Here is a 25691-nt window from a genome sequence, read left to right on the forward strand (position 1 = left end):
CGCTGATAACTTTAAGAGAAATTATAGCAGTAGTGAAGCAAAAGGAAAAAAATAAATGGAGAGTTTTTCATACACAGAGACTCCTGGACCAAAAACAGATCTTTTGCCGTAAGTTCGACATTTATTTGAGACTATTAACAATATATTTCTTTTATGTATGATAGTTCACTGGCACCCAGAAAGTAGCTAAGAGTTTTGGGTTGAGGCGACTTTTATGGAATAAAAACTCCATGAGGCTTTTTCTTCCTTTGGAGCATGAAAGGAGAAATTTCCCATTTGACTTTTGTATTGTTCCAAGATCAACAGAGTTTATGCTGAAAATTAAGCTCTGTAAAAACCAGGTGTGGTCGGAGTCCAGTCTGATTCTCCCAATCCAGTGAAGTGGGGTGTTTGGCCGCCGGACTCTGCACACCAGCATCGTTATACAGGGAGTTCTGCGAGCTTGTGTGAGTTTCTCCCTGCACGTCCTGCGGGAAAGTGGCCCTGGGGGTCATCTCTGCCGTGTGGCTGGGATCGCCTCCAGCCACTGACCCAGCAAGTTTCCTCAAAATCATTCCCCTGAAACAGTTCAGAGTAACAATCTCTTGGCAGTGTAAATGCTCCTTGGGTCTGGAACTTTCATAGGTCAGAGTTAAAACGAAGAAAGGTCTAAAGCTATTGCTGGTACAGAATCCGAAGTATAAATTGTCTGGATCGAGGAACCTTTCCTGGCTCTTGGGGGCTGCCCCTCTAAGTGCTATAGTAAAGAATGTTTTCAGAACTGTGTGGTGCTAAAATGAGAATGTTTAATACTGTAAAGACATCGGAATCCAGGTGGGTTGTCTGGTGTAGACCTCTGATTTTCTTTTGTTGCTTCTCTACTCCAGAAATTGTGTAGGCACCTTTTCTTTTAAGGAATTATGTTTGGTTTGGATTTTTTTTCTATCTTATTTGTTATATTTTTGCAAAAAATATTTTCTTTCTTTACTTAATGTCAATTAAGGCCTGAGGCCCCATGCTTCTGGACCATCAGCATTCAACCTTGGTCGTCTTGGTGGCTCATGAACGCTCAGGGTTCCAGTTTCTGCAGAAAGCTCCCAGACACTGGCAGGCCCCAGTCATTGTCACCAGTGCACCCTGGTCGTCATCAAGCCCCTACTTACACGATCTCCTCAAGTCCATAAGTCCTGCTGCCTCCAGGCCCCAGTGCTTGGGACCCAGGGCTTCCTTCAAGGGGAGTCATCATGCCTAGAGTCCGCCCCCGGACCGTTGCCTGCAGAGTCTTGCCACCTGTGTGTGCTGGAGGGATAGGAATGGAAGGGCACGGGGCAGTGTGGGCCTCAAGTCCTCACTTCTCATGGGACCCGCAGATCTCCGTGTCCAGTCTCCACTCAGAAGCTCTTTTCCTCTCCAGCAGCCTCCAGGACACCTGGGATAGTCCACGCAACATGCCCTTCCGTTTTATAAACAACAGGAACAACCAGGGGCTTCTGGTTGCTTCAGTTTTCAGCTCCACAAAACCCCTGAGGCAAGGAACTGCAAAGCTTGACTACTTGCCCAACGTGAGGGGAAAGGGGGAAAATTGTGTAAACAAACTCAATTGAATATTTTTAAAATGGTCTCACCAAAAGGTATGAAATTTGAGTTTATGGAAATTGTCTGGAAGGACCTTAGGAAACTGACGATGGTGGTGTCTGTGGGGGAGTCACTGAGGGCCCGTGCGGGAGGCGGTTTCCATCCGTGTCTGCCATGCCCTGTGGTCTTGCTCAAGTCCTTTACGTTGGTACATGTTATTTTTATGATAAAAAATTTAAGGGTATTCATTTGAAGAGATATAAATTATTTTTTAAATTCATTAACCAGAAACACTTTCCTCAACCAAAGTTTGCCTACCTTAGATATTGTCCTGATTTTATGGCTCAGAATGCTGAGTTCAGGAGTGAATGTGCCTAGGAGGACACAACGGCAGAGTCGGGATTCGAACCCACAGCTGCCTTACACTGAGGCCCACGAATGCTCTTCCCCTGCTCCGTGCTTTGTCCCCAGGGCCCGTTCATTCCACCAAGTTCTATTCTTTCGTTGCCCAAGTACCAAGGCCTAACACATCCCCTTCTTCGGGCCACACATCTATTCCTTAAATACCAATAAATACCTAAAACCATGTTTCAAACTATATACACCATATAATGTAAATAAGAATGACACATGGTTCCCCTCAAGTTCATACACAGCAGTGATGTACGGGGTTAACAGGAGAACACGTGGGGGAACTTTGACTTGAAATATTAGGCAAAGCTAGTCCTAAAGGAATGAAATAATAAGCCTAGGAAAAATTAATTGTACCTCTGAATATATCATAACTATCTTTTTTGTTTATCTTTAGGTCAAATGAAATATGACGTTATTAGCAAATAGCAAATTATGAGTTGCTGCCTATGGTTTGGTTGTTTGCTTAAGGAAGTACTGGTGGTTGTTGAAAATCAATGAGTGTTTGTTTTTATAGGATGCTATCGTGATACACGAAGTCTACGAGGAAGGAGCAGCGGCCAGAGACGGACGACTGTGGGCGGGCGACCAGATACTGGAGGTACACGCATGAGGATTCAGTTTCGTGCCAGTGAATACGGTTCCTTCACTGACCCCTGTCCACTAGATCCATTTCTCTCTCCACCATCTTCTCCTCAGCCACAGCCTCACTTATTTCTCGCCCCCTTAACGAAACACGCACCTTGTTCTTTTTTCTTTTTTAATGTACGTTGAATCCCTGTCATTAGAATCATGACAGATTATCAATCTAAATCTGTCTGTGAAAACTTTTTTTAATTAAAAGGAAAAGTACAACTTATGGTTCTATAATCGCAACATCAAATGAGACTGTATGGTTTTGCAGTTTGAGTGTTTTGCCTCTCCATCGTATCTTACTCAGTTCCCTCCTAAAACACAGGCATATGGACACAGAAATATGCACACCTGGTAGTTTAAAGACTTCTTCGCAGCTCTCGTATTATCTTCTTATTCCTGATGAATCGTTATGTCAGATGGAAGTTCGTGCCTCGGCCCCTTTGTTTTCTAGTTGATGAAAATGTAGAATCTTCTCCCTTTAGGTGGTATATAGTACTTGTTAAAAATGGAAATGCTTAACTTGCCTCTTTCAAATGGGCTCTCATTTAGCAAAGGCATTGAAGCCTTTTAAAAAGTGCCGAGGCAAGTGGTGTCTGAACTGGGGAACAATGGAGGGAAAGGCAGTGCCAGGCGATCTGGTAGGTGGAACTAAAGAGCTTTTTCGATGGTGTGAAGCCTTTAGGCAACATTTATTTCTTTCATTGGATGAATTTAATTGAATAGTTAACATTTTATGGTGGGCATGTGCATTTTTCCTTTGCAGCTTTAATATAGCACATTATGAATGACATCATAGCATTTTATTTTTCCCTTTGGTCATTCAAGTCTGCATCCCAAGATGAAATCAGAGATATAATTAAGTGCAGAAAGTATAGGCAAGAAGGAGTTAAAGGAGAGGCCAGGCTGACTGCAAATTAAATTCGGGGCAAGTTATGGGGTTTTCTGCTGGCCTTGACTGTGCTGCATCATTGGATTAGGACATATTCCCAGTACGTTCATTAGGGTACAAGTGTGTGAGGTTAGAAAAGCAAGCGAGGCCCCTCTGGGAACTGGCCTGCCTGCCGTGGCAACAGCGCCATTTTTTATGGTCAGGAGTTTGGAGGTTTTCTCCCTGGATTTTCTAATTAACTGGTGTTACCATAATTGACTTTAAGATGAGTAGATTGAGTATTCAGAAGAGTACAGATGCACACATGCCTTGATATTGACATGATTTGTAAGACCACAAATTATCCCATAATGATACCAGATTTAGGTATGTGCGTTATCTTGTTTGTGGCGATGTTCACATAGGTTTAAGTTCATATAAATTCACAGTATAAAATGTACTCTTTAAATATGTGTGGTTTATTTCATAGCAGTTATACCTCAATAAAAATTTTTTAAACTGTATTCATTTGTATTGGATAGATCCTGAGCTGTAGCTGCTCTCTTCCATAAGCATATTCATGTACAAGTGAACACTCAGGACAGGTTAGCATGAAGAGAGCAGGTTTGTTTTAAGTGGAAGGAGAATTTGAAAGGTCAAGTGAACCATTTTCTGGCATCTAGCCGAGTTCTCTTACCCAATGTGGATGGATGGTCTACACTTCTCGTTTGAGATGTCAGGACAGGCTCTTCTTTTGCCCCAGACAGGATCTAGTCCACAAGGGCAGATGGTGTGTTTAGTTAAGAAACAGAGCTCTCAGTTGGGTCAGGTAACGTTTCCTTTCTGAGTGGCATGAGACCCCACATTTGGACTTGTTCTTGTTGTGGTCGCTGCGTGCAGATGCGTGCTGTTGCGTGATCAGCCCATGCCTGCAGGTTGCCTGGAGAAGAGCACGGGCCGGCTTTGGTGGTACATTCTGGGACCAGGGAACAAGGCAGCTGTGCATTAGTGCTTTCCAAACAGCGGCCTTCCTGCTCACGCGAGTCTCTGCATTGTGCAAGCTGGCCTTCTGTGGTCTTAATGCTCCTCATGTTAAAATTGGGACAAGCTAGATTTTGCTTTCAAAGATAGAATCAAATAATGTTTTAGCATGGCAAGATTTATGATTCTATGATTAACATGGACTGCCCTCTTTCTGGTTCTCCTTTGAGGATTAGACCCTCCTCTTACCCTATCCCTACTCCCATTCTCCCCTTCAATTTGTGTGCAAGTAGGAGCAGACGAGCAGAGGGCTACTGCCTGGTTTTCCCCGTGGGATAAAACAGTGAGGAGCTGCTGCCCCAGGCAGGCTCCTCTTTCCTTCCAAAGGGATAGTCACCTGCTTTCTCACCTGCCCGTCCTACCCCAGGGCGTGATACACCCCCACTGACAACAGGCCTTTTTGGGCCCTTCTTCCCAAACAGGGAGCCCTGTGTTACCACTCCTCTGCACTCAGGTTCTAAATAATGCATTAGGTGCCTCTGTAAGGCTCTTAAGGTAATAAATCACTCCACAATATTCTAGCCACATGGCGATGCTTCTCTTATGATTGTTGGTGCATTTAGTGGTGTCTCTTGATAAGCAGAGGAGGAAACGAAACTGTGAACTGAGAGCAGATCATTTTTATTCGAGCAGACATCTTGATGCTGGAATTTACTATATGTTGCTTTTGTAATATTAGAGTTTAATGACAACGCTCTTAGTTAAAAGTATAATTGTTAGGGCCTTTCAAAAGGTATTTTAGAGACTTAGAGAATTCACCTTCCACCCATGGAGGTAACTTTTTTTTCAACTGAGTGACAGAAGTGGTCTTGTGTGCCATCTGTTGGAATACAAGCAGATACTCAGCTCAGAACACATTTTCTAGAGACAGTTTTCCCCTTTGTTCTGTGGATTTACCGCACCAACAATGAGAATGTGTTCCTGGGCCCAAACTAACAGTGGATCTGGCGCTGAGAGAAAACAGCTCTGACTGCGGCTGGTTCAGTTCCCTGTAAAACGCCGACTCCTAACTTACCTCGAGCTTAACTTGAGCCGACCCCTGTGCCAAACGCACGTCAGGGTTTATGTCGTTTAATCCTCACAACACCAAGTAGCTATTGTTGTTATTATTATTCTCTCCAATCTGTAGATGACACAGTTAAGCTTGAGTAACTTATGTAAGTTTTCACATTCAGTAAGTTGGAATCAGCACTCACGGTGAAGTCTGTCTGTATCTAAAACCCATCCCCCACCCTGTTACCTAAGTGAGTCCACAAACTCACCAAGATACACCAGAAAAGAAAAGCAGCTTGACAATTAGGCTTTTAAACGTTTTCTTGGCCCATAGAATGAGCTTTAAATAATAGCTCAAAAGTCGCCTTCTCCAAGAAGGGCTCATTCCTCTTCTCTCCCTTCTCTGTGACCGTTCTTTATGCCACGAGTCCTTAGTCTTTGGAATGTTAGAACTGGGAAAGCCTCATATCAGCCCCTCCCCATACAGATGAAGGAATAGAGGTCTGGACGTGCCCGGCTTGACCTGCCCAGGACACCAGGAATGGACGAGAATGCAGAGTGGAACCAACGTCTGAGGGAACTCTTCCATTCTGCCATCCACAGGCCATGGCCAGGGCCCTTCCTTCCCTTCGTATGGCTCTTCCCTGGCTGTGACCTTGAAGGAGTGACCCATGACTCCCTTCCTTTGAGTCCCAGGATGCTCTGCCCCTCAATTTCTCCCTGTTTCAGATTCACCAGCCAGCATCAGTACTTGACTTTCTCTGTGGCAGGGGCTGCAGTGACCCATTCTGAGAGTAAGTTAAGGCAGCATGGTATAAAGACTCAGGCTGGAAAGATAGTCTGGGTTCAAGTCATGGCCTCCACCTGCTAGATGTGTAACCTTGGTCACTTAACCTCCCTATGCCTCAGTTTCCTCATTTGTAAAATGGTAATAGTGTCTATTTCAGAGAGTTAGTATGAGGGTCAAGTGAGTAACTATTCACAAAGGGCTAGTACACAAGCATTTGTTAAGTAAAAAGAACTAAGTTGACTGTGCTGTCCCTTGAACAGACAAGGAAGCAGGCTCACAGAAGTTACACAACTTGCCCAGATTCCCCTGACTTGGCAGAAGCAGAGCCGTGGCTTACTCAGTGCTGTTTCCAGGACAGTTTGCCATCTGATGCGTGGTCCTATCTGTGCTCACTCAGATCCAGAATCAAATGAGTGGGCTTCAGCAGCCTTTGACACTGTTGGAAATACTAGTCCCTCATTTCCTTCTGGCTTGTTCTGAAGTAGTTGTCATGTCACCGTTTAGGAGTGAGGATGTCAAATTCAGGAAGCAAACTGAGTCTAAAAATCCTGACCAAACGCTACCTCTTGTTTCCCTTTTGACCTCAATTAAATGAGCCAGTTAGTCCCTGCACACTCTCTCATGTTGATTCCATCGTGAAGTTCACAGCTACGTGAAATTGCATTGTCACGTGTACTAACCCACCTGCTCTGCTCACGGGGAATGTAAGGGTTCCCTCCTTTATGTTTGAAGCAGCTACCACTGCTAGTGGTCACTACCTGTGAGCTTTGGGAATGGCTGGAAGTTTCTAGAGGTTTTTCCCTGGTTGGATCAAGGAGCTCAGCAGACAGAGCAGGCAGAGAGGCCTCTGCTGTTGCAGCCCATCTCAGATGCCCCTTGTTCCAGGTTAACGGGGTGGACCTGAGGAGTGCCAGCCACGAGGAAGCCATCACAGCCCTGAGGCAGACCCCCCAGCAGGTACGGCTGGTGGTGTACAGAGACGAGGCACACTACAGGGATGAGGAGAACTTGGAGATTTTCCCTGTGGATCTGCAGAAGAAGGCTGGCCGAGGACTGGGCCTGAGCATCGTCGGGAAACGGTAAAGAAATGCTGTGCAAGTCAGGGCTGATCGGCCTTTTCCTTCAGAGTCCTAGGGACTAAGGCCTCTCAACACTAAAAGATAAAACCTAGTGTAAACTGATGATATGATTTCTGAAATTAACATATTTTTGAATATCTGAACGACATAGATCATATTTCTGAGCAAGATCTTAGCCAAAAACGTGTCATATGAAGATAGACCTCTAAGCCAAATCAACCCAGACTCTTCGGACTTCTTCTCACATAGAGTAAGAACAGTCAACAAGAGTCTTTCAACTTGGAGTCCTCAGATCTGAGGCTTGTAGAAGAACGGCTACCATCGAGAAACGGCTAACATCAAGAGGGACTATACGATGGTGCTGGGTTAAGAAAATCACTCCGCCATGGAGTGCCTTGTTAATGTCCTACTGTGTTAACTAAAACTAGCTGAGGAGACACAGTTGAGAGACAGACATAAATTCTTCATGACAGTAGTTTTCTCTTGAGAAAGTTGTCCCCAAAATAATAGCCTGCGCCAAAAACGTAGGTAGATCCTGGAGGCTAGGCTGCTCTTTTTTTTTTTAAGTTTTTCTCTTTTTTAAACAGTTTTCTTTATTTTTTTTTTTTTTTGTGAGGAAGATCAGCCCTGAGCTAACATCCTTGCTAATCCTCCTCTTTTTGCTGAGGAAGACTGGCTCTGAGCTAACATCTGTTGCCAATCCTCCTTCTTTTTTTTTTTCTTTTCTCCAAAGCCCCAGTAGATAGTTGTATGTCATAGTTGCACATCCTTCTAGTTGCTGTATGTGGGACGCAGCCTCAGCATGGCCGGAGAAGGGGTGCATCGGTGCACGCCTGGGATCCGACCCCGGGCCGCCAGTAGCGGAGCTCCGCACACTTAACCGCTAAGCCAAGTGGCCGGCCCTAGGCTGCTCTTTTGAAGTCCGTGCTGCTTACCCATGTGATGGGAATTACAGCAAGTGTTCCAAAACAATGTTATACATTAGAGAAGGAAGTAATATCTTGAAACTGCAATTCTAGCTTCCGTGGTTCATTGGCTTTAGATGTCTAGTGTGTATTGCTTCTAACAACACCGCAGGATTTTCAGGTGATGCCCCAATGTGGCCTTAAATGGTGTCTTAGGAAGAATCGAAGTTGGTTTTATATATATTATGTCATGCACCCTCACAGCCCTCTGATGACTAGCATAGTGCTTCTTTCCAGCAGTCCAAGCTGTTATTAAAATAAAAATATTAGCTACCATTTTTGAGACTGATTTTGTGCCAAGTACTGTGCTGTCATGATCTCATTTTTTACTTCAGCACCATAAAACCATCAATCTGAAAATGCATTACGAAACAGAAAAGCTGGACTCGAATTTCTAAACAAACCTAACACACATCTGGGTGCAGAGCCACTGGCAGAAACCATGTTGAAGCTTGCCTGCTTGCTGAGACACGTACATGTGCCTGGAGAGATTCCACTCAGGGTAGTGAGTGTTACTTTATTGTCTCATCGTGGATTGATGAAATAATCCTCACATGACACCAGTATTTCAGATTGAGTTTGTAAGGAACATTTATATTGCTTAGCACAAAAAGTTCCATTGTAAAGGATCAGAGATGTCAGCTCTCAAAATTCACAACTCTTTGGCTAGCAATTCCATGACTAGGAATTTATCCTAATGATGTGCTCGTAGATATGTTATTCATTGCACATTGTCTGCAGTAGCTAAAGAATGGAAATAACCTATATGGCCATCAATAGTTTATTGATAAGTGAAAGTAAGGAACATCCATAGAATAGTATGCAGCCATAAGGAACAATAAGGAAGCTCTAGGGGCTAATAAAGACCAGTTCTCAAGGAGTATTAAGTGGAAAAAAGCAAAGTTAAAACAAAACTAGAGAAAAAGAAAAGGAGTGTGTGTGCATACACACACAGGCATTTGCTTATGTCCACACAGAATATCTCCTGGAGACACTGAGACACCCGAGAAACGGGTAACCTTGGCTGCCTCTGAGAGGGACTTGGGCATGGGGAAGAGAGGTGAGAGGGAGACTTTTCAAGGTCCCCTCTTTTTAACCTCCTGAACTTTGAGACATACATTTATTTATTCATCAAATGAATAAATATAATTGAAACCTTAAAGTAATAAAGTCAGGAAAAAGAGTGAAAGAAGGAGACTAGAAATAGATCAGATGTAATAATTAAACAGACTTCTAAGGAAATAACCTGTACATTTTAAGAGTACTTAACTCTATGGGCCGGCCCTGTGGCTTAGCGGTTGAGTGCGCGTGCTCCGCTGCTAGCAGCCTGGGTTCGGATCCCGGGCGTGCACTGCCGCACCGTTTCTCCGGCCATGCTGATGCCGCGTCCCACATACAGCAACTAGAAGGATGTGCAACTATGACGTACAACTATCTACTGGGGGGCTTTGGGGGAAAAAAAGGAGGAGGATTGGCAATGGATGTTAGCTCAGAGCTGATCTTCCTCACAAAAAAATAAATAAATAAAAATAAAATAATTTTTTTTAAAGTGTACTTCTCTCTACTTTTTAAAGTGAATTTCCATTTCATTTCACTAAAATTATCCTCTTGCAGAAATTATGCCCTTGGGCCAATGAAAATGAATATCACAATAGGCAGCATAAATAGGCATAAATTATTTAAAAGGCACGCACTCTGAGGTTTATCATGTGGGAAGTTAGTGGATTATTATTGGATTAGATGGGGCTATAGGACCCTTCTTCCAAGTTTTAGAATTTAGTGAATCTATATAGAATGTGAGTAATCTCAGATTTAATAAAGAATTGTTAGGTTGTGCCATTACCCACTGCTTTATGGTATTCACAGAAGTGGAAACGGAGTGTTTATTTCTGACATCGTGAAAGGTGGAGCTGCAGCCCTGGACGGGAGGTTGATTCAGGGAGACCAGATCCTATCTGTGAATGGGGAGGACATGAGAAGTGCCTCACAGGAGACAGTGGCCACTGTCCTCAAGGTGAGTCCCCAGGCTGCGTCTGCCCGGCTGGGATAACTGAAGGCCAGTGGGAACGGTTCTAATCTAGCTCGATGATAAAATGGGTTGGATTTTATGTTGACTGTGGTTTTTACTAAAGATCTAATCTCTGCTTGTTTTAACCAATCGGGAATAGCTTTAAAAGAAAGCTGCTGGGCCCGGCCCCATGGCGTAGTGGTTAGGTTCACACGCTCCACTTCAGCTTCCCAGGTTTGGATCCCAGGCGAGGACCAAAACCTCTTGTCAGCCATGCTGAGGCGGCAACCCACATGCAAAATAGAGGAAGACTGGCCACAGATGTTAGCTCAGGGTGAATCTTTCTCACCAAAATTATAATAATAATAATAATAAAAGAAAGCTGTTATTTCACTAACAGCATTGAAAGGAACCCTGTTTGGGGATTTCTAAGCTTGTTTTTCATACTTGTGAGAATCCACAGTTGTCCTCTAAAGGCATTTGATGGGCTAGGTTCTCCTGGAGTCGCAACATGCATCCTCCTCCCTCCAGGGCTGTGTTATTGTGAATTCATCAAATCCAAGTTTTATTGCTTGAAGGAACATTAAAGATTATCTAGACCAGTTCCTCCATTTCACAGATGAAGCTTGAAAGAGTCGCATGGCGTGCCCAAGATCACAGAGCTCTGCTGGAGTGGCTTTCCTGTCACCCACGCTGCCTCTCACTGACGCTGTAGAGATGCTGAGGTTCAGAATTCCCTTCCGAGTATCTCTGCCACATGGACCCTACCTCCCTTGGGAGAAAGTGGTTAATAAAAGTTCTTGTAAATTTCCATTCAACTATAACCAGGTGCATCTTATTCTTTTCACAAATACCTGTGGAAGCTTTTGCAAAGACAGATGAATTTTGTTCATTTTAGAATCCTTATACCATCGGTTACTACTGGAGAGGGTTTGTATTTGTGGATTACGTCTATGTTTGATTTTTCTGTCTTCCTTTTCGCCACTTCTTAATTATTTCACTGCTCGTTAATACTTTCATCAGAAGAGAAGAGGAAGAGAAAAGAGGTGAATTGAAATGTCATCCTTTTTACTTGTTTAAAGAGGTCATGAAGTGTGAGATGAATACTGTTGAATTGATAAGTTTTTGTTATTTTGTGTGGTGTTTTGATTACTGAATCTCCTTTTTGCCTGGTGCCTTCATCACCCATTTACAACTCTTGGCTGCCCAGATGAGTGGAGGCCCTGCCATGACAATTTAGAACATAAGTACTACTGTTTTTCACCTCTCTTCTTTTCTTGTCTTCCCAAGTGTGCACAGGGGCTTGTGCAGCTAGAGATTGGAAGACTCCGAGCTGGCTCCTGGACCTCCTCGAGGAAGACATCACAGATCAGTCAGGTTGTTGTTGGCTTCCCATCAGGCTGACTCACTCACTGTCCTCACTGGGAGAAAGCTCCCCCTTTCGTAAATGATTGCTTGGAAATAATGTGTAATATACAGCATATTCACAACACCAATTTCAGTGTATTTTAATGTGCTTGAAATAAAAATGAAAGGTGGGATGGAAATTCATTAATCCCTAGATTTTTCTTTCCTTTATTGCCTGCAAATGTTTTCTTAGAACGACTTTTCTCTCCCACTATTAGTTCTGTATTGCCTGTGCATACATGTGCACAGCTGTGTTTATTTAAAAAAAAATAGAAAGAAGCAACATCTGGTGGCAATTTGACCCTCATTAGCACAACATTGTTCTATTCATTTAATTAAATATTACTATAAAGTTAACTTGTGAATAGCCGCTCACACATGCTGAGGGCAATTAATGGTATATTCCTAGGAGAGCGAAGTGTGGGAGTTTCTCCTGTGGGAGGGAGGCCTTAATGGGTGATATTTTGTGGGTTAGCAAACATCTTATGTTTATTTGCAAGGCTGATGTAAGTGCTACTTCCTTTTTTTAACAAAGTATATTTCACTGTATTTTTTTTTTCATTGGAGTGGCTGACAAAATCAAGATGGTGGACTATATGTTTAGTCCCATGTGGTACATATTGAAACTATGGAAACTTACATGTGACCCCATAATCCCCTTTGTGGGTTATAGATGGGCCTTTGTTTTGAGGTTAAAAGCATGACTTTTGGTCCTGTCTCTGGTTGCCTTAGGCTTAAAGCCTCTCCAAGGCCTTTGTTCAGAAGATGTTCTGGTGTTGTGATTAGCACATGGGTGCTTCTGGAATGCTGTTAGCTGCTCCTTTGCCTCATGGGTGTTAGAAAATGGGTGAAGAAAAATGCAATTGTTCAGATAGGATCGCAGCTGGCCTGTCTTAGCGAATCTTCAAAGCAGTCAAACCCAGTAAACATCATGTCACGTTTGCACTTTTTTTTTTTTTTTTTTTTCATTTCTGGTGTCTGTAATGGGCAGCAAGTGTCGCGTGTACTAAGATGCAGTGCTCAGTGAGATTCAGGAGTAAATGATGACGGTTCTGACCAGACTTGTATCAACAGTGGGAACTTGAGATGTAAAATAGTTGTCTCAGCTTCTTCCTTAATGGAAGATTCACTTGTTGAATGATTTCATTAAAGCCTCATTGTACACAGGAGGGTAGAATGCAGAATGAACAATCCTGGAGATGAAATTTTTCTTCCTGGAGAGTACGGGAAGGCTACACAGAGGAGGTTCCACTGGATCTCACTCCAAAAGGAGTTTGATGGGTTGGGAAGAGGGAGAAAGCCTCCCAGACAGAGGGAGTGGCGTATGCAAAGGCACAAAGAGGTACTGGGAGCTCCAGTGTTTTCGGAAGAGTGTGGACTGACAGGTGAGTGGTGGGCGAAACTGGATGTCCATCCTTGAGGAATGTACCTGAGCGTCTCAGTGATTAATAGAGTTCACACTCAGCTTAAATACAGAGCTAACAAACTTACAAGCCCTATCATTAAATGTCAAAAAAACCCACCATTACCATTTATCTTGTATGTAAATGTGAGTTGTCATATTTTGGAAACCTGGGACAAAGTATCAAATACTTTTATCTAACCTTCTTGCACAGAATTTTTATTTCAGAGGGTAGAAGTTTAATTCAATTTTAAGAAAAGCGATAAATATATTTTATCCTTACTTTGTCCCTAAAATTATGGCTGAGATGATGTGAGAGTCTGCACTGATATTGGCTGATTGGAAGCAAGCTTCTAGTTGGCTCTGAAAAAGATATGTCCTCCGTCATCGTGAGTTGAGACCAGCCCATGACCCAGATGGAGAGAAGAGGGCTTCCGTCTCCCAGCTTGTCCGCTCCAGACCTGTTTAAAGCAGAGTCAGGAGCCTGTAGGAGCACAGATTTCTTTCTGAGCAGTTATAAGGTAGGGAGATGGATGCCTGCTTTTGAGGGCCAACGAGAACTGTAACTTGTTGACTTGGCCTAGAGCAAGTGGGTTCATTAAGAGAGATCTTCTAGCCTTGGGGCCACCAAGCCTCTTCTTGTAAAATGTCTTTTCCTACCAACCAGGAAAGAGCTCTCTACTCTGCAGAGGAAAGTGTTTAATGGAAATAACTCCTAAGAATTCTTTTCCTCAGACAACTGAGGGAATGCTGCCAGGCAAAGTCCATATTTATAAAGGCCCTGGCAAACATACCAATCTGAGATTTTTTTTTAGGCAAAATTTATAATATGCTGTACTTCTCAATGACTTAAATCATGTCCTTTCAGGGAAAATATAAAAACACTCCTTTAAATGTATGTATCCATTGTAAAGGGTATTGATGTCTGTAACTTACTTTGAAATCAATTTTTTTAAAAAGACAAATTGAGGAATAGAGAAGTAGATATGTAATAAAGAAAATATAGCAAAATATCAATTGTGGAGTATAGGTGGTGTACATATGGATATTTTCTGTATAATTTAACTTTTCTGTATATTTGAAAATTTTCATATTTAAGGAATGTTAAAATATCGAACAACTTACATCGTAGAATTAAGGAAATGGATCAAATGATAATTTATCAGGTGATAATGTGATCTTAGGTTTAGCTTAAAATTTTGAGGCAATGAGGCGTAACCTTGATAGTTTGGTGGAAAAAAATCTTTATTCATTATTGGTGACGTTGTTTTCTACATTGGAAAGGTCCTTCTGTATGTATATGATTTGCATTGAATGGCCACTAGCCATCCGTGACTGTACATTGTAGACCTCAAATATTTATTTAAATGAATGAAAGGACACTAATGGAGGCATAGCAGATTGGGCTGAATTATTACTGACTCTAGGAAAATCTTTGAGAAAAAAAATGTAACATATTCCTAAAACAACATATTCTTTTGATATTTTCTGTTTTCTGCTATAATTGAGGGTTCCGTTTGGTCAAGTTTCTGTTAATCAAGACTTTATTATACTTGTTTTAGCAAAATAGGTCATATAGTTTGGGTAATAAAGGAATAACTGTTGACTGTGGCCCCAAATGACACGTAGTGCCGCTAGCAGATCCTATATAAACACTAGGTGACAGCCCAGGACAATGTCTTTGAGTTCACGTGGACTAAGGAAAGCTTAAGTGATTGGGTGTTTTCCACCTTGACGACTGAAACCATGTATGAAAGCACGTAAATGGAGGAAATGTGAAGGGGGATAGTGTTAGGGTGGTGAGAGAGTGGGTACGGTGAGCCTTGTGTTTTAGTCTTCAGAATCTTCTGTTATGTGGTCATGGTCACTTCAGTAGTTGCAATACTGACCATCAGTCTGAACCTCTAAGACGCGCCGGTGTCCCGGCCACTGACCAGGAGTTTCCTTTCAGGGGGCTCAGCACAGCACGCACAGCAGCTGTCACCCGTCCCTGGCTCCTGTCCTCACCAGCCTGCAAGGCCTGGTTGGCACGAAAAGAGCCTCTGATCCTCCCCCCCAGGACTCAGGTAGGACCTGGGCACACCTCCAGGAAAACCATCCCGTTACCTAATTTTTTTTAGTATTAATATTTTTAAAAAACAATCCTTTTGCCTTCAGTTAAAATATTTTTTGTTCTTTGAACTTGGCTACATAAGCCCAAGCTTCGTGAAAGCCCTGTTCTGAAGGAAGGAAAGCCACAGAGCTTCATCTTTGAAATGCGCCTTTAACTTGACACAAATTACGTGAAAAACAGAAAAGCAGAAGTCTAAAGTGCTTCCAAAAGTAAAACCATTTACAAAGAGAAAATTAAAACATTGCGGGCCACTCGAGGAAGGTCAGAAGTGCATATGCACTTCTGGCTGGGGGGGCATGGGGGCTTTTCAGGTCTTTCCTTGGGTAGCGGGTTCTTTGATCGAGGCAGAAAGATGTACACTGAAACGCAAATGGCTCCCCGTCCACGCCATCCGATCGATCGCATAGTCCAGCAGCTCCCGCTCCCATCCAGCAGCTTCTGTCAGACCCAGTGGTTGGGGCCGCGTCTGTCTCAGACAGAGAGGATTTCTTTGGAACAGGGGACACAGCCCTGATCAGTGGCTACAGGTCTGGATGTTGAGAAAGGTGATGGCTTCACTTTCTCTCTTAAAGTCCCAGGAAGTGATACCATTCTCATGAGACAATATTATAGCCTACATATATTATCTCTTAATTTTGAAAAGTTAATTGTGTTGCTTCTTTATTTATAGGCGCAGATACGGGACCCAGGACCGTTGAGATAATCAGGGTAAGTCAGTTATTTTGTTATTTTTCTGGTTTGTGTTGGATTTGCATAAAATGTATGTTTTCCCCTTAATACAATTTGTTGGATTGTTAGTGTGCTCTTTTAAGTTACTGAGGTAAGTATATGGTCTATGGGACATAGATTTAGAGAAAGAGAGTCAAGCGCGTAGATGAGCACTGTGGATTTTTGGTACCTCCCATATACTGCATCTTGTGCATTGGTGTCATATCAGACGCTTTCGTACCTCATCTTTTTCACTTTAAAGCATGAACTTTTTGGGCCGGCCCCGTGGCTTAGTGGTTAGGTGTGCGCGCTCCGCTGCTGGCGGCCCGGGTTCGGATCCCGGGCGCACACCGACGCACCGCTTCTCCGGCCATGCTGAGGCCGTGTCCCACATACAGCAACTAGAAGGATGTGCAACTATGACATACAACTATCTACTGGGGCTTTGGGGGAAAAAATAAATAAAATTTAAAAAAAAGAAAAAAGCATGAACTTTTTGCCATGTCAATGAGTATTTTTTTGACGGCATTTGGCATGATTCTGGTTGGTTGCATTGTATTCGCTCCTGTGAATGTGCTGCAACTTTGTTAACCAGCTTCCTCTTACCAAACAATTAGCCTCTTTCTCAACTTCTGCTATATTTTCTAGTAAAATATCTTTGTATTTTCTTTTCTGCCCACATCATGGATGATTTCCTGAGGATTAATTCCTAGAAATGAAGTTGTTGAATCAAAAGCCACACTTGTTGTTTAAGGCCTCTTATACGTGCTGTGAAATTGCCCTCCTGAGGAGATTGTGTAAGATGCAGTTCAGTTCATAAGTTTGTCAACCCGATTTTCAGACTCCTGTCTGATATCCGAAATATTGGAAAGTAGACTTCTCTTGTGATCACTTGGACCATTATATTTGGGATTCAAGAAGTAGTGAAAAAAAGATCTGAGCTTGTTGTCTCATAGTTCGACTGCAGTAGAGGGATGTCCAGCATTGCTCAGTGCTCTGGAGTCGGTCATGTCTAAAGGTGCTCCACCATTTATAGCCCTATGACCTTTGACAAGTGACTCAACCTCAACTTTCTCATCTGTAGAATGGGCGTGACAACACTGTTTACCTCACAAGGCAAATCCTGTGGATTAAATGAGGTAATGCGTGTAGTGTACCAAGTGCGTCATGAATGCCCGGGGGTGGCATCATTATTACTGGCTGCAGCTCTGACTACATCTGCCTTATCTGTTCCCCGTATCTCCCCACCAGAGTGGCAACTCTGATGCCCCTGTGATGGGGAAGTGAAATGTACCAACATGTGCATAGTTATGGATAAATGAAGGAAACAACATGGTGGATTTTAACAAAGCCAAATTATTCCATAAATTTCTCCTCATTCCAAGATTTATAAAATAATATCATTTTGTCTTTCCTTAGTCATTTCAGCCACTTGTTTTTACAGGCTTTTGTAAAAAGGCCTGCTGCTACCCACCCTTTTCTTCCACACGTGGTCCCAGCAGGAACTTTGTAATGAAACACGTCTTGCCATTTTGCACACAGGGCTTTACTGTTGATGCATTCAGAGAATATACGCTGGACACAAATACTTGGGAGAACACGATGCAAGCTCCCTGAGCCTGGAGAGGTCAGCCTTGCATCATTCTGTCTTATAGGCATGACATGGCAGCACTGTAATCATATTAATAATAGGGAATAATTTGTCACACTTATGTGACACAAGGTTTTAAAGTTCTTTCACAGGGGGTTTTTGTTGTCATTTTGCTCTTTTTCCTTTTTCCAACTTTATTGAGGTAAAACTGAAGCACGCTAAGCTGTGTGTGTTTTTAAATGATCGATTTCAACTGTAGAAGCCCCGCAACCATACAGGTCCCTTCCCCACAGCCACGCCACTGGCGTTCCCGCCACAGCTGTGGCATTTATGTCTGCATAAATTGAGAAGCCACCAAACAGTGGTACAATGTGTGCTTTCGACTATCCTACGTATTTAAAAGAACTTAGGAAGAAAATCAGTCACATTTCCCTGGTTCTTCACATGTCGAGTGATTTAGGATTTTATCCTGGACCTAGTGAGTGTTGTGCTGTGTAGACCCTGGAGAATGTTGGTGTTCTAGCAGGCTGTCAACGCAGTCAGGTCCAGACCCCACAGTCCGTCTCACCTTTGTGAGCAGTGGTTCAGATCCCAGTTTGGTTCTCTGGTTTGGGTCTGTCCTGCACGGGTGCAGCTTAGAACTGAGCCTGCGAATTCTGTGGGCTCACTCGGGAGTTAGAGGAGCCCTTCTCCGGCTCTCTCTGCTCTGGTTTTCTTCCTTCATCCTCCGCCACCAGGGGCTCCTCCTCCTGGTCCCTGGCCTGAAGGATGGGAGTTTCTACCCAAGTTGGAGCAGCATGTGCCACCCTCACAGCTCCTCGACCGGGTCTCGCCCTCGGGACAAAGCTGGGACGTTCACCCCTGCTGTCGTTTCTCCAAGTTCTGGCTTTTCTTCACAACTTGAGTTTCTTGACTTTTCAGAAGCCTCGGGTGGTGGTTTTTGCATCTTGACGGGAGTTCTCCGTGTGAATCAGCAGGAGGGCAGCGCTGTAGCATGCGTGTGCTGCCACGCTGGAGTGGAACTTGTCATTTGCTCTTGTAGTGATTTTCAGAATATTAACCTGGGGCCATAAATGTGGGGAAACCTGGACTAGAGCCAGAGTCCCCCCACTAGGGGCCGAGTGAACCACGTTCCTCACCTAATAATCGGTCACATTTCCTTCTCTCTCCAGACTCTGTTGTCACTCGGGGTGTCCTCCGAGATCCTCTGTGTTCACGCAGGCGTGCGGCTCTCTCAGAGCCGAGTGTGTGTGTTCACACCCACAGGAGCGTGCTGTGGTGGCAGTTTAATCATAAACACCATGTGAGAACAGACCTACCAAGTCTGCCTCATAATCGGCCACCAATCAGAGCGGGAACGTAGGGTTTGGGGGTCTTCACTCCTGCTGTTGCCTTTTATTGGGCTTTTCTGTCGGCCGGGACTGCCCTGTATCACCTCATTTAATCCCCAGACCAGCACTGAGCTCGTGATGTTCTTCCCGCTTTATGTGTAGAGATGGAACTTCCCCGAGACCCCCGGCTGGTCAAGGATCTCGGACTGTGGAGGTGCTGCACTCGGCCCCCCGTCACCGCGGCCTCCTGTGTCACGGGCGGGTTCTGTTCCATGGCTGTCTGGGAACAACTGGTTGTGGCTCTTTGTTAGATATGTAAGCGTTGTGTTCCCTGCTTCTTCAGGAGCTCAGTGATGCCCTGGGAATCAGCATTGCTGGAGGAAAAGGCAGTCCCTTGGGAGACATCCCAATATTCATTGCCATGATTCAGGCCAGCGGTGTAGCTGCGCGTACACAGAAGCTAAAGGTGAGCAGGAGGGGACGGCGAGGCACTGACAGCACGTGGCGGGGTGGGAGAGAGGTGCCGCCGTGGGCACCTTGTTTAAGGTTGGAATTCCAGTGGCCATCAGAGGCCCCGCAGAGGGCAAACTTCACTGGAGAAACCTTACACCTGAAATGCATTACGTCCCTGGGCATGTAAAAATATTATTGTTTGTATCCGAGCTTCTCAATGGAAGCAGAAATTGCTGCTCAATTGCAAAGCCTCCCATAGCGTTTTTAGCCCCTCATTCTACCCAAAATTGATTTTCACCTCAGAGATTTGACCTTAGACTCTTCCTTCAACCAAAAGAATCAACGATCTTAAGATTTTTTCCCCATTGCCCCTTAATCTTAACTCAGCTAGAGAATTAAAGCAGAAAATATTGGCTTGCTCATCAGAGCTTTATTGAACAGTTAATTTGTAAACCCCACTATGACTGGTGCTGGAGGTATGAAACACCACCATTACCAAAATACAACAGTGGCCTGCTGTGCCTTTTAATAATCAAATCCGACCCCCTTCTTGTTTCTCTGATTGGTCTGTATTTGGGGAAAGCCATAAAAATTCCTCATGCTTCTGGAACATGCATGCACAGTAGAGACACAGAACCGTCACAATGGCCACAAATGGTAAATGTGACTTACAAAGAATTTTAAGCATTCTTCTCAAATTTAATTTTTCTTAATGATAGCGATTTTCCACCACTTTTGTACTTCCAGGTTGGAGATCGGATTGTCAGCATTAATGGGCAGCCTTTGGATGGGCTGTCGCATGCGGATGTGGTTGGTCTGCTGAAGAACGCCTACGGGCGCGTTATCCTGCAGGTACCGTGGTCAATGGGACGCACAGCTGCGCGAGGCAGATAAGGGTTGTGCAAAGCAGATTGAGCGTCGCTGGCAGTAGCCATCACCGCCCTTCAGGGCGCTCGCTGATGTGAATTATGAAGGTTGAAAGCAAGAAATTATTATTTTTATTCAGAAATTCTTTAATGCCACCCATACAGGCAGTGAGCATGATTATATGAAAGCATAACAAGGGGAGAAAAATTATTCTTTGCTTCACATGATAAATCAACAAGGCTTTTAGCTTCCAGCCTTCTTTTGTAAATCAAAATTTCCAAGGAATAGGAAATGATTTCTTTTCTTATGCCCAAAACTGCTACTGAACTGCCCAAGTGCTGTTTCTTCCACCCCCTTTAAAGGAAGGGAAAAATACAACGCTCTTTTTCCTGTGGCATAAATGATTGCCAACACTGGTAAATTCTCGCTGCAGAGTGGTCGTCAACTAAGGCAGACACTTATTTATGGGCTGTGGTCCCCAGGAGTATTGTCCAGAGGCACGGGGAGGTGTAGCAGGAGTAAGACGAGGTGTGCCGTAATTACTCTCCTTATATCTCAGCACTTCAGGTGTCCCTGAGGTTGAGACCGTGCAGCGAGGGAGGGGCAGCCTGCTGGCAGTGCGTTTCATTCCTGTTTCCCCAAAAATGTCTGATTATAACCACCCTACTTCTGCAGAGGTAGTAAAATGGCTTGTAGGTAAAAAAATAAAACCCACCAGTTAGTACCTTGTTAGAGAGAGGGCTAGCCAGCCCCTCAGATCGTTCCAGCCTTAAAATACTAAGTTCGAATCGAAAACCCGTTACATTTGGAAGAAGCAGTTTGCGGTGCCTGAGGCTGACGTCTCAAGGGATAGGTACAAAGTGCCCGATAGGCATTTAAAACGTGAGTGGCTTTCAGCGTGAATGGAGGGGTCGTGAAAATTCTGTAAGTAGATTCAAGACAGTTTGTGTGAAAGGCCACGCATTGTTCAGTGATTTGGGTCCCCGAGTTTCTGTTGCACACAAACCGAAACCCCGTGTGGACTGGCAGCGGGTGGGCTTCCTGGGCCTGCCCCTCCTCTCGAGTGGACACGTCCGTGCCCCTCATCCCTCCTCCAGCCTCCTGCAGCGTCTCCGGAGCCCGCCCCCCCTTTCTCTCGCGCGCTGCGCGTGACCCCTGGAGGCCCTGCAAATGCAGCTCTTCCGTCTCAGAGCCGCGGACCGTCAGTTGCACCAAGTTGTAAGAGGAAGTTATTCCAGATGATAACCATGTCAAGAAAAAAGGTGTGACCCTGAGCAAAATCTGGCATTATTGCTGTTCTCATACGTGGGTATAATTTGTTCAGCTCCGCCTTCTTCACAAAAAATGAGAAGACACGGTGTAAAAGTGTAACATGAACTAGACATGAAAAGTACCTTGGGGCCCGCCCGGTGGCGTGCTGGTGAAATGCGCGTGCTCCGCTTCGGCAGCCTGGGGTTTGCGGGTTTGGATCCCAGGCACAGACCTACACACCACTCATCAAGCCCTGCTGTGGCAGCATCCCACATACAAATAGAGGAAGATTGGCACAGATGTTAGCCCAGAGACCAACTTCCGCACCAAAAAAAAAAAAAAAAAATACCTTAGACGAAAATGAACTCATGCTCTCCCATGCTGAATTAACACTTCATTCAGCCAAATTGCCACTATTAACATACTTTTGAAGGAGTTTCTTGTTTTTCCTATTTCTGTATTTTAAGAAAAAAATGATATTTCCTTTCAAAATGTTCTTTTGCATTAATCATGTTAGTTGGTGGTGTTATTTTCTAACACACGCTTTTAAAAGCTTAATGGAATCCTCTGGGATTTTGACAGTTGTAACCTACACAGTTGTGGGTATGGAACATGTGCGCTGCCAAAGGCTTTAGACACAAACCCCGGGAAACTCTTATATCCTGCATCAAAAGCCTTTCAGTTGGGGCTGGCCCGGTGGCGCAAGCGGTTAAGTGCGCGCGCTCCGCTGCGGCGGCCCGGGGTTCGCTGGTTCGGATCCCGGGCGCGCACCAACGCACTGCTTGGTAAGCCATGCTGTGGCGGCGTCCCATGTGAAGTGGAGGAAGATGGGCACAGATGTTAGCCCAGGGCCGTCTTCCTCAGCAAAAAAAAAGAGGAGGATTGGCGGATGTTAGCTCAGGGCTGATCTCCTCACAAAAAAAAAAAAAAAAAAAAAAGCCTTTCAGTTGCGTAGAGTATTTGCTTTAATTACAACAATGTGCCTGGGGTAGTACCAGCTATCCAATGATCACAGCCGACTTGTCATTAGGTAATTATTTTTATTATCAGGTGAGCCAGCCCATTGGCAGAGTAGTAGGGAAGGTCAGATAATTGTGTCTGATGATGCGGAAAAGACTTATTGTCGGTGTATCATGTGAGGCAGTCAGCAACTGCAGATTGCACAGGGAAAATTAAGGTCTGGATCAGCAGACTGCAGGGTGGACAAGGAGAAGAGAGTGGAAGAGACAAACAAAACTTCTGGAAGCTTCTCTCCACAGTTTAAATTGCTATCGCTAGGTGTAATAAGGTTAAATTTCTTATTCCCAGTTACAGATTGGTCAGTGGAGATTGATTTGGCTATTGGGGTCATTTAAATGTTCCCAATTATATATGCCTCTGTAGTTTAATAGTTTGCCTGGTTCAGCTCTTTTGTCTATGGAATTATCGTAAAACCTTTTTTGGACAAAATCAGGCAACCCAGACTCTCTGCTAGAAAATTTTGTTGTTGTTTTTACATCTTTCTTTGAGAACATCAAGACAAAAAGAGTGTATCAGGGATTTTTTATTTTTTATCACCACAGGAACTTGTGGGTCTTGTTCTGGGTCCATTAAGAGATTTTCCAAACATTCTAGAGCATAGGAGAACAGAGGATTGAGGTAACATTAACTCAGCTAGGGAATGTCGGGGAGTGTGTTGGGAGGGGAGAGGACGGTGTCATCCGGGGCGCCCAGGTGGAGAAGTCCAGCAGGCAGAGGAGGTGTGCCGCCCGTGCTCAGGGAGCCTTCGTGTGGAAACGGGGTAAAGAGAGCCATCGAAGGCTTTCCGGTGTTGACGTCCCATTGCTGGCACGTCACGCTTCATGATATTGGTTGAATAACAGATGAAAACAGTGGAGACACAGACAGGGGACAAAGACCTGGGGTCAGCTGCAAGTGTGTAGGGCAGAAAAGAGAGTCTGCAGTCAGGGAGAGAATGAAGGGTCTGTAGTTTGGGAGGCCTTGTGAGGGCATCCTCCAGGGCACAAAAAACTGATAGAAGAGGGCCCGGATGCTGGATAGAAGAGAGAGGCGTGTCATACTTCTTAAGATAATATAGAGAAAAAGAAGTAAGACATGGGATTACTTCAGGAGATCCAATATCCAGCAAATAGGAGTTGCAAAAACAAAAACAGAAAAATAACAAAGGAATGAAATAAATTTAGTTTAAAGGTCCATTAATCAGTGATCAGGATAAATAAAACATGAATAATACCTACATACAGTCTAAAACTTTCAAAGAGAAAAGTATAAACGACTTTACAAAAGAACAGGAGATTCAAATGGCACCTGACTTTTTTTCAGCAATGTATTTCTGAGAAAATTACTTTAGGATGTACTCCAACAAAGAGCAAAGTAAGAAAGAGGGAAGCCAGCAGATCCCATGCTGAAGAACGTGGGAGCCCAGGACAGCTGTGGAGCAGACACAGAGAACTGTCGTCCAAACTGGGGCAGGAGGAGAAGAGGGCTCCAGGGAGATGCTTCTGAATTCAAGAGGAAAAAGAGGAACAGAAAGATGATCTCGTATGTTTAACTGAACTGGAAGTTTGAGATCAATTTGGAAAGTTTGGGGCTGAATTAGTGCTAAGTATATAAAAATTAAATAAAATGAGATCATTATTAACCTTGGGGAATATAACTTATACAAAAAAAAGGAAATGCAATTATAGTAAAGTATTTGGCTCAATATGAATAACATTTATATAAACAGTATAAGTCATAATGATAAAACCAATACAACCAAACATCAGGATGCATGAAATATTAGTAGCATGGGGGTTTGGGGTGTGTTAGTGGAGAGGAAAATGTAAGAGAATTAAATCTTTAAAGTTGAAATAAGAAAAGAGGTGGTTGGAAATTGTGAGAACTACAGCGGTTTAAATGTATGTAAAGAAACATAGCAAACAGGTAGAATTTAACAATAATATAACAGTTAAGTGGAAGAGTTTGACAAGCTCAACTTCATCTGTTGGAATAATAGCGAGTCGATAGACATCATGAAGATGGTAAATTTCAAAATAGGCCTACAAGGGGGCGGGCCCGGTGGTGTAGCAGTTGAGTGCGCGCGCTCTGCTTTGGCGGTGGCCCGGGGTTCACCAGTGCAGACCTACGCACCGCTCCTCAAGCCACGCTGAGGCGGCGTCCCACATAGAAGAGCGACAACTCTACAGCTGTGATACACAACTGGGTGGTGGGGGCCTTGGGGGGAAAAAAGAAAAAGAGGAAGATTGGCAACAGATGTTAGCACAGGGCCAATCTTCCTCAAAAAAAAAAAATAGGCTTATAAGCATATTGCTCAGCTTATACCTCTAGAATTGAGAAGGGAAAAGTTTAGTGTGTCTCTAGGGAGTAAGAGTGTTGAATTTTTTATCATGTACTGTACTATTTAATTTTTTATCATGTGCACACAAAAAGAAATAGCCTAGAAAAATAAAATAAAATAGAAAAGAACCAGGAGTCAAGAATATAGGCCCTAGACACTAAAGGAGAAAAGAATTTCAAGAATAGCACATTTATCAATGAGCTGTGGACAAGTCACTAAACTGGCAGATAAATCGCTGGCAATCTTGAACTGATTTCTTTCTTTCAGCATTGGTGGCAAGGCAGTAGAGAGCAAGGGAGTAGTTGGGAGCAAAGGGGACAGAAGAAAAGGTAGGGATGGTGTTACCTCTGAAAAAGAAGAAAAGAAATTTTACAGGGGAGTTTGAGTCTGGCGGCTTCCCTTCTAGGATGATCATTTTCTAAGAAAAAGTAAAGATTTTGATATTTGGGAGAAGTGCTTCTCAAACTTGAGCATGCTCCCGAATCACCTGGAGGGCTCGTTAAACGAGGTTGCGGGGTGTCCCCCACCGAGACTCTGACTCTGTAGGACGGAGGGGGATCCAAGAATCTGCATTTATGACAAGCTCCCAGGTGCTGCTGAAGCGGCTAGTTCAGAGAGACCTGCGACCACTGGAGTAGTGCATTATTTAGGGATGAGTAAAGGTTGATGAGTAAATCTTGTGAAATCCTTTGTTTGGAAACTCTCCAACCAGGAACAGAGAGTGCCTGGGGTCAGTTCCCCCCCACCCCCACATGAATTTATCCAAAGCTAAGACGGTGTCAGTGCTTCTAGCACAGGGCCTGGCCCAGAGCAGATGCCTCGTGAGTGTTGGCACGTTGAGAGGGTTGCTGAGCCATGCTGATCAAGTTGAAGGACATGACCT

The 25691-nt window shown here is 44.0% G+C and overlaps 1 protein-coding gene across 8 annotated transcripts in view; it reads left to right on the plus strand.

Annotated features, from left to right (window-relative positions):
- Positions 1 to 25691, plus strand: part of PATJ (PATJ crumbs cell polarity complex component) — a 307655-nt gene that overhangs the window by 266121 nt on the left and 15843 nt on the right. For all 8 annotated transcript variants that reach the window (XM_058538171.1, XM_058538173.1, XM_058538175.1 and 5 more), the window contains 8 exons: positions 2483 to 2566; positions 7179 to 7372; positions 10204 to 10351; positions 11636 to 11722; positions 15106 to 15220; positions 15938 to 15975; positions 19241 to 19363; positions 20098 to 20202. In XM_058538171.1, coding sequence (XP_058394154.1) covers positions 2483 to 2566; positions 7179 to 7372; positions 10204 to 10351; positions 11636 to 11722; positions 15106 to 15220; positions 15938 to 15975; positions 19241 to 19363; positions 20098 to 20202 — 894 coding nt within the window. The remainder of the gene's footprint in view (positions 1 to 2482; positions 2567 to 7178; positions 7373 to 10203; positions 10352 to 11635; positions 11723 to 15105; positions 15221 to 15937; positions 15976 to 19240; positions 19364 to 20097; positions 20203 to 25691) is intronic.

This window comes from Diceros bicornis, chromosome 4, assembly GCF_020826845.1.
Source record: "Diceros bicornis minor isolate mBicDic1 chromosome 4, mDicBic1.mat.cur, whole genome shotgun sequence".
Lineage (NCBI taxonomy): Eukaryota > Metazoa > Chordata > Mammalia > Perissodactyla > Rhinocerotidae > Diceros > Diceros bicornis.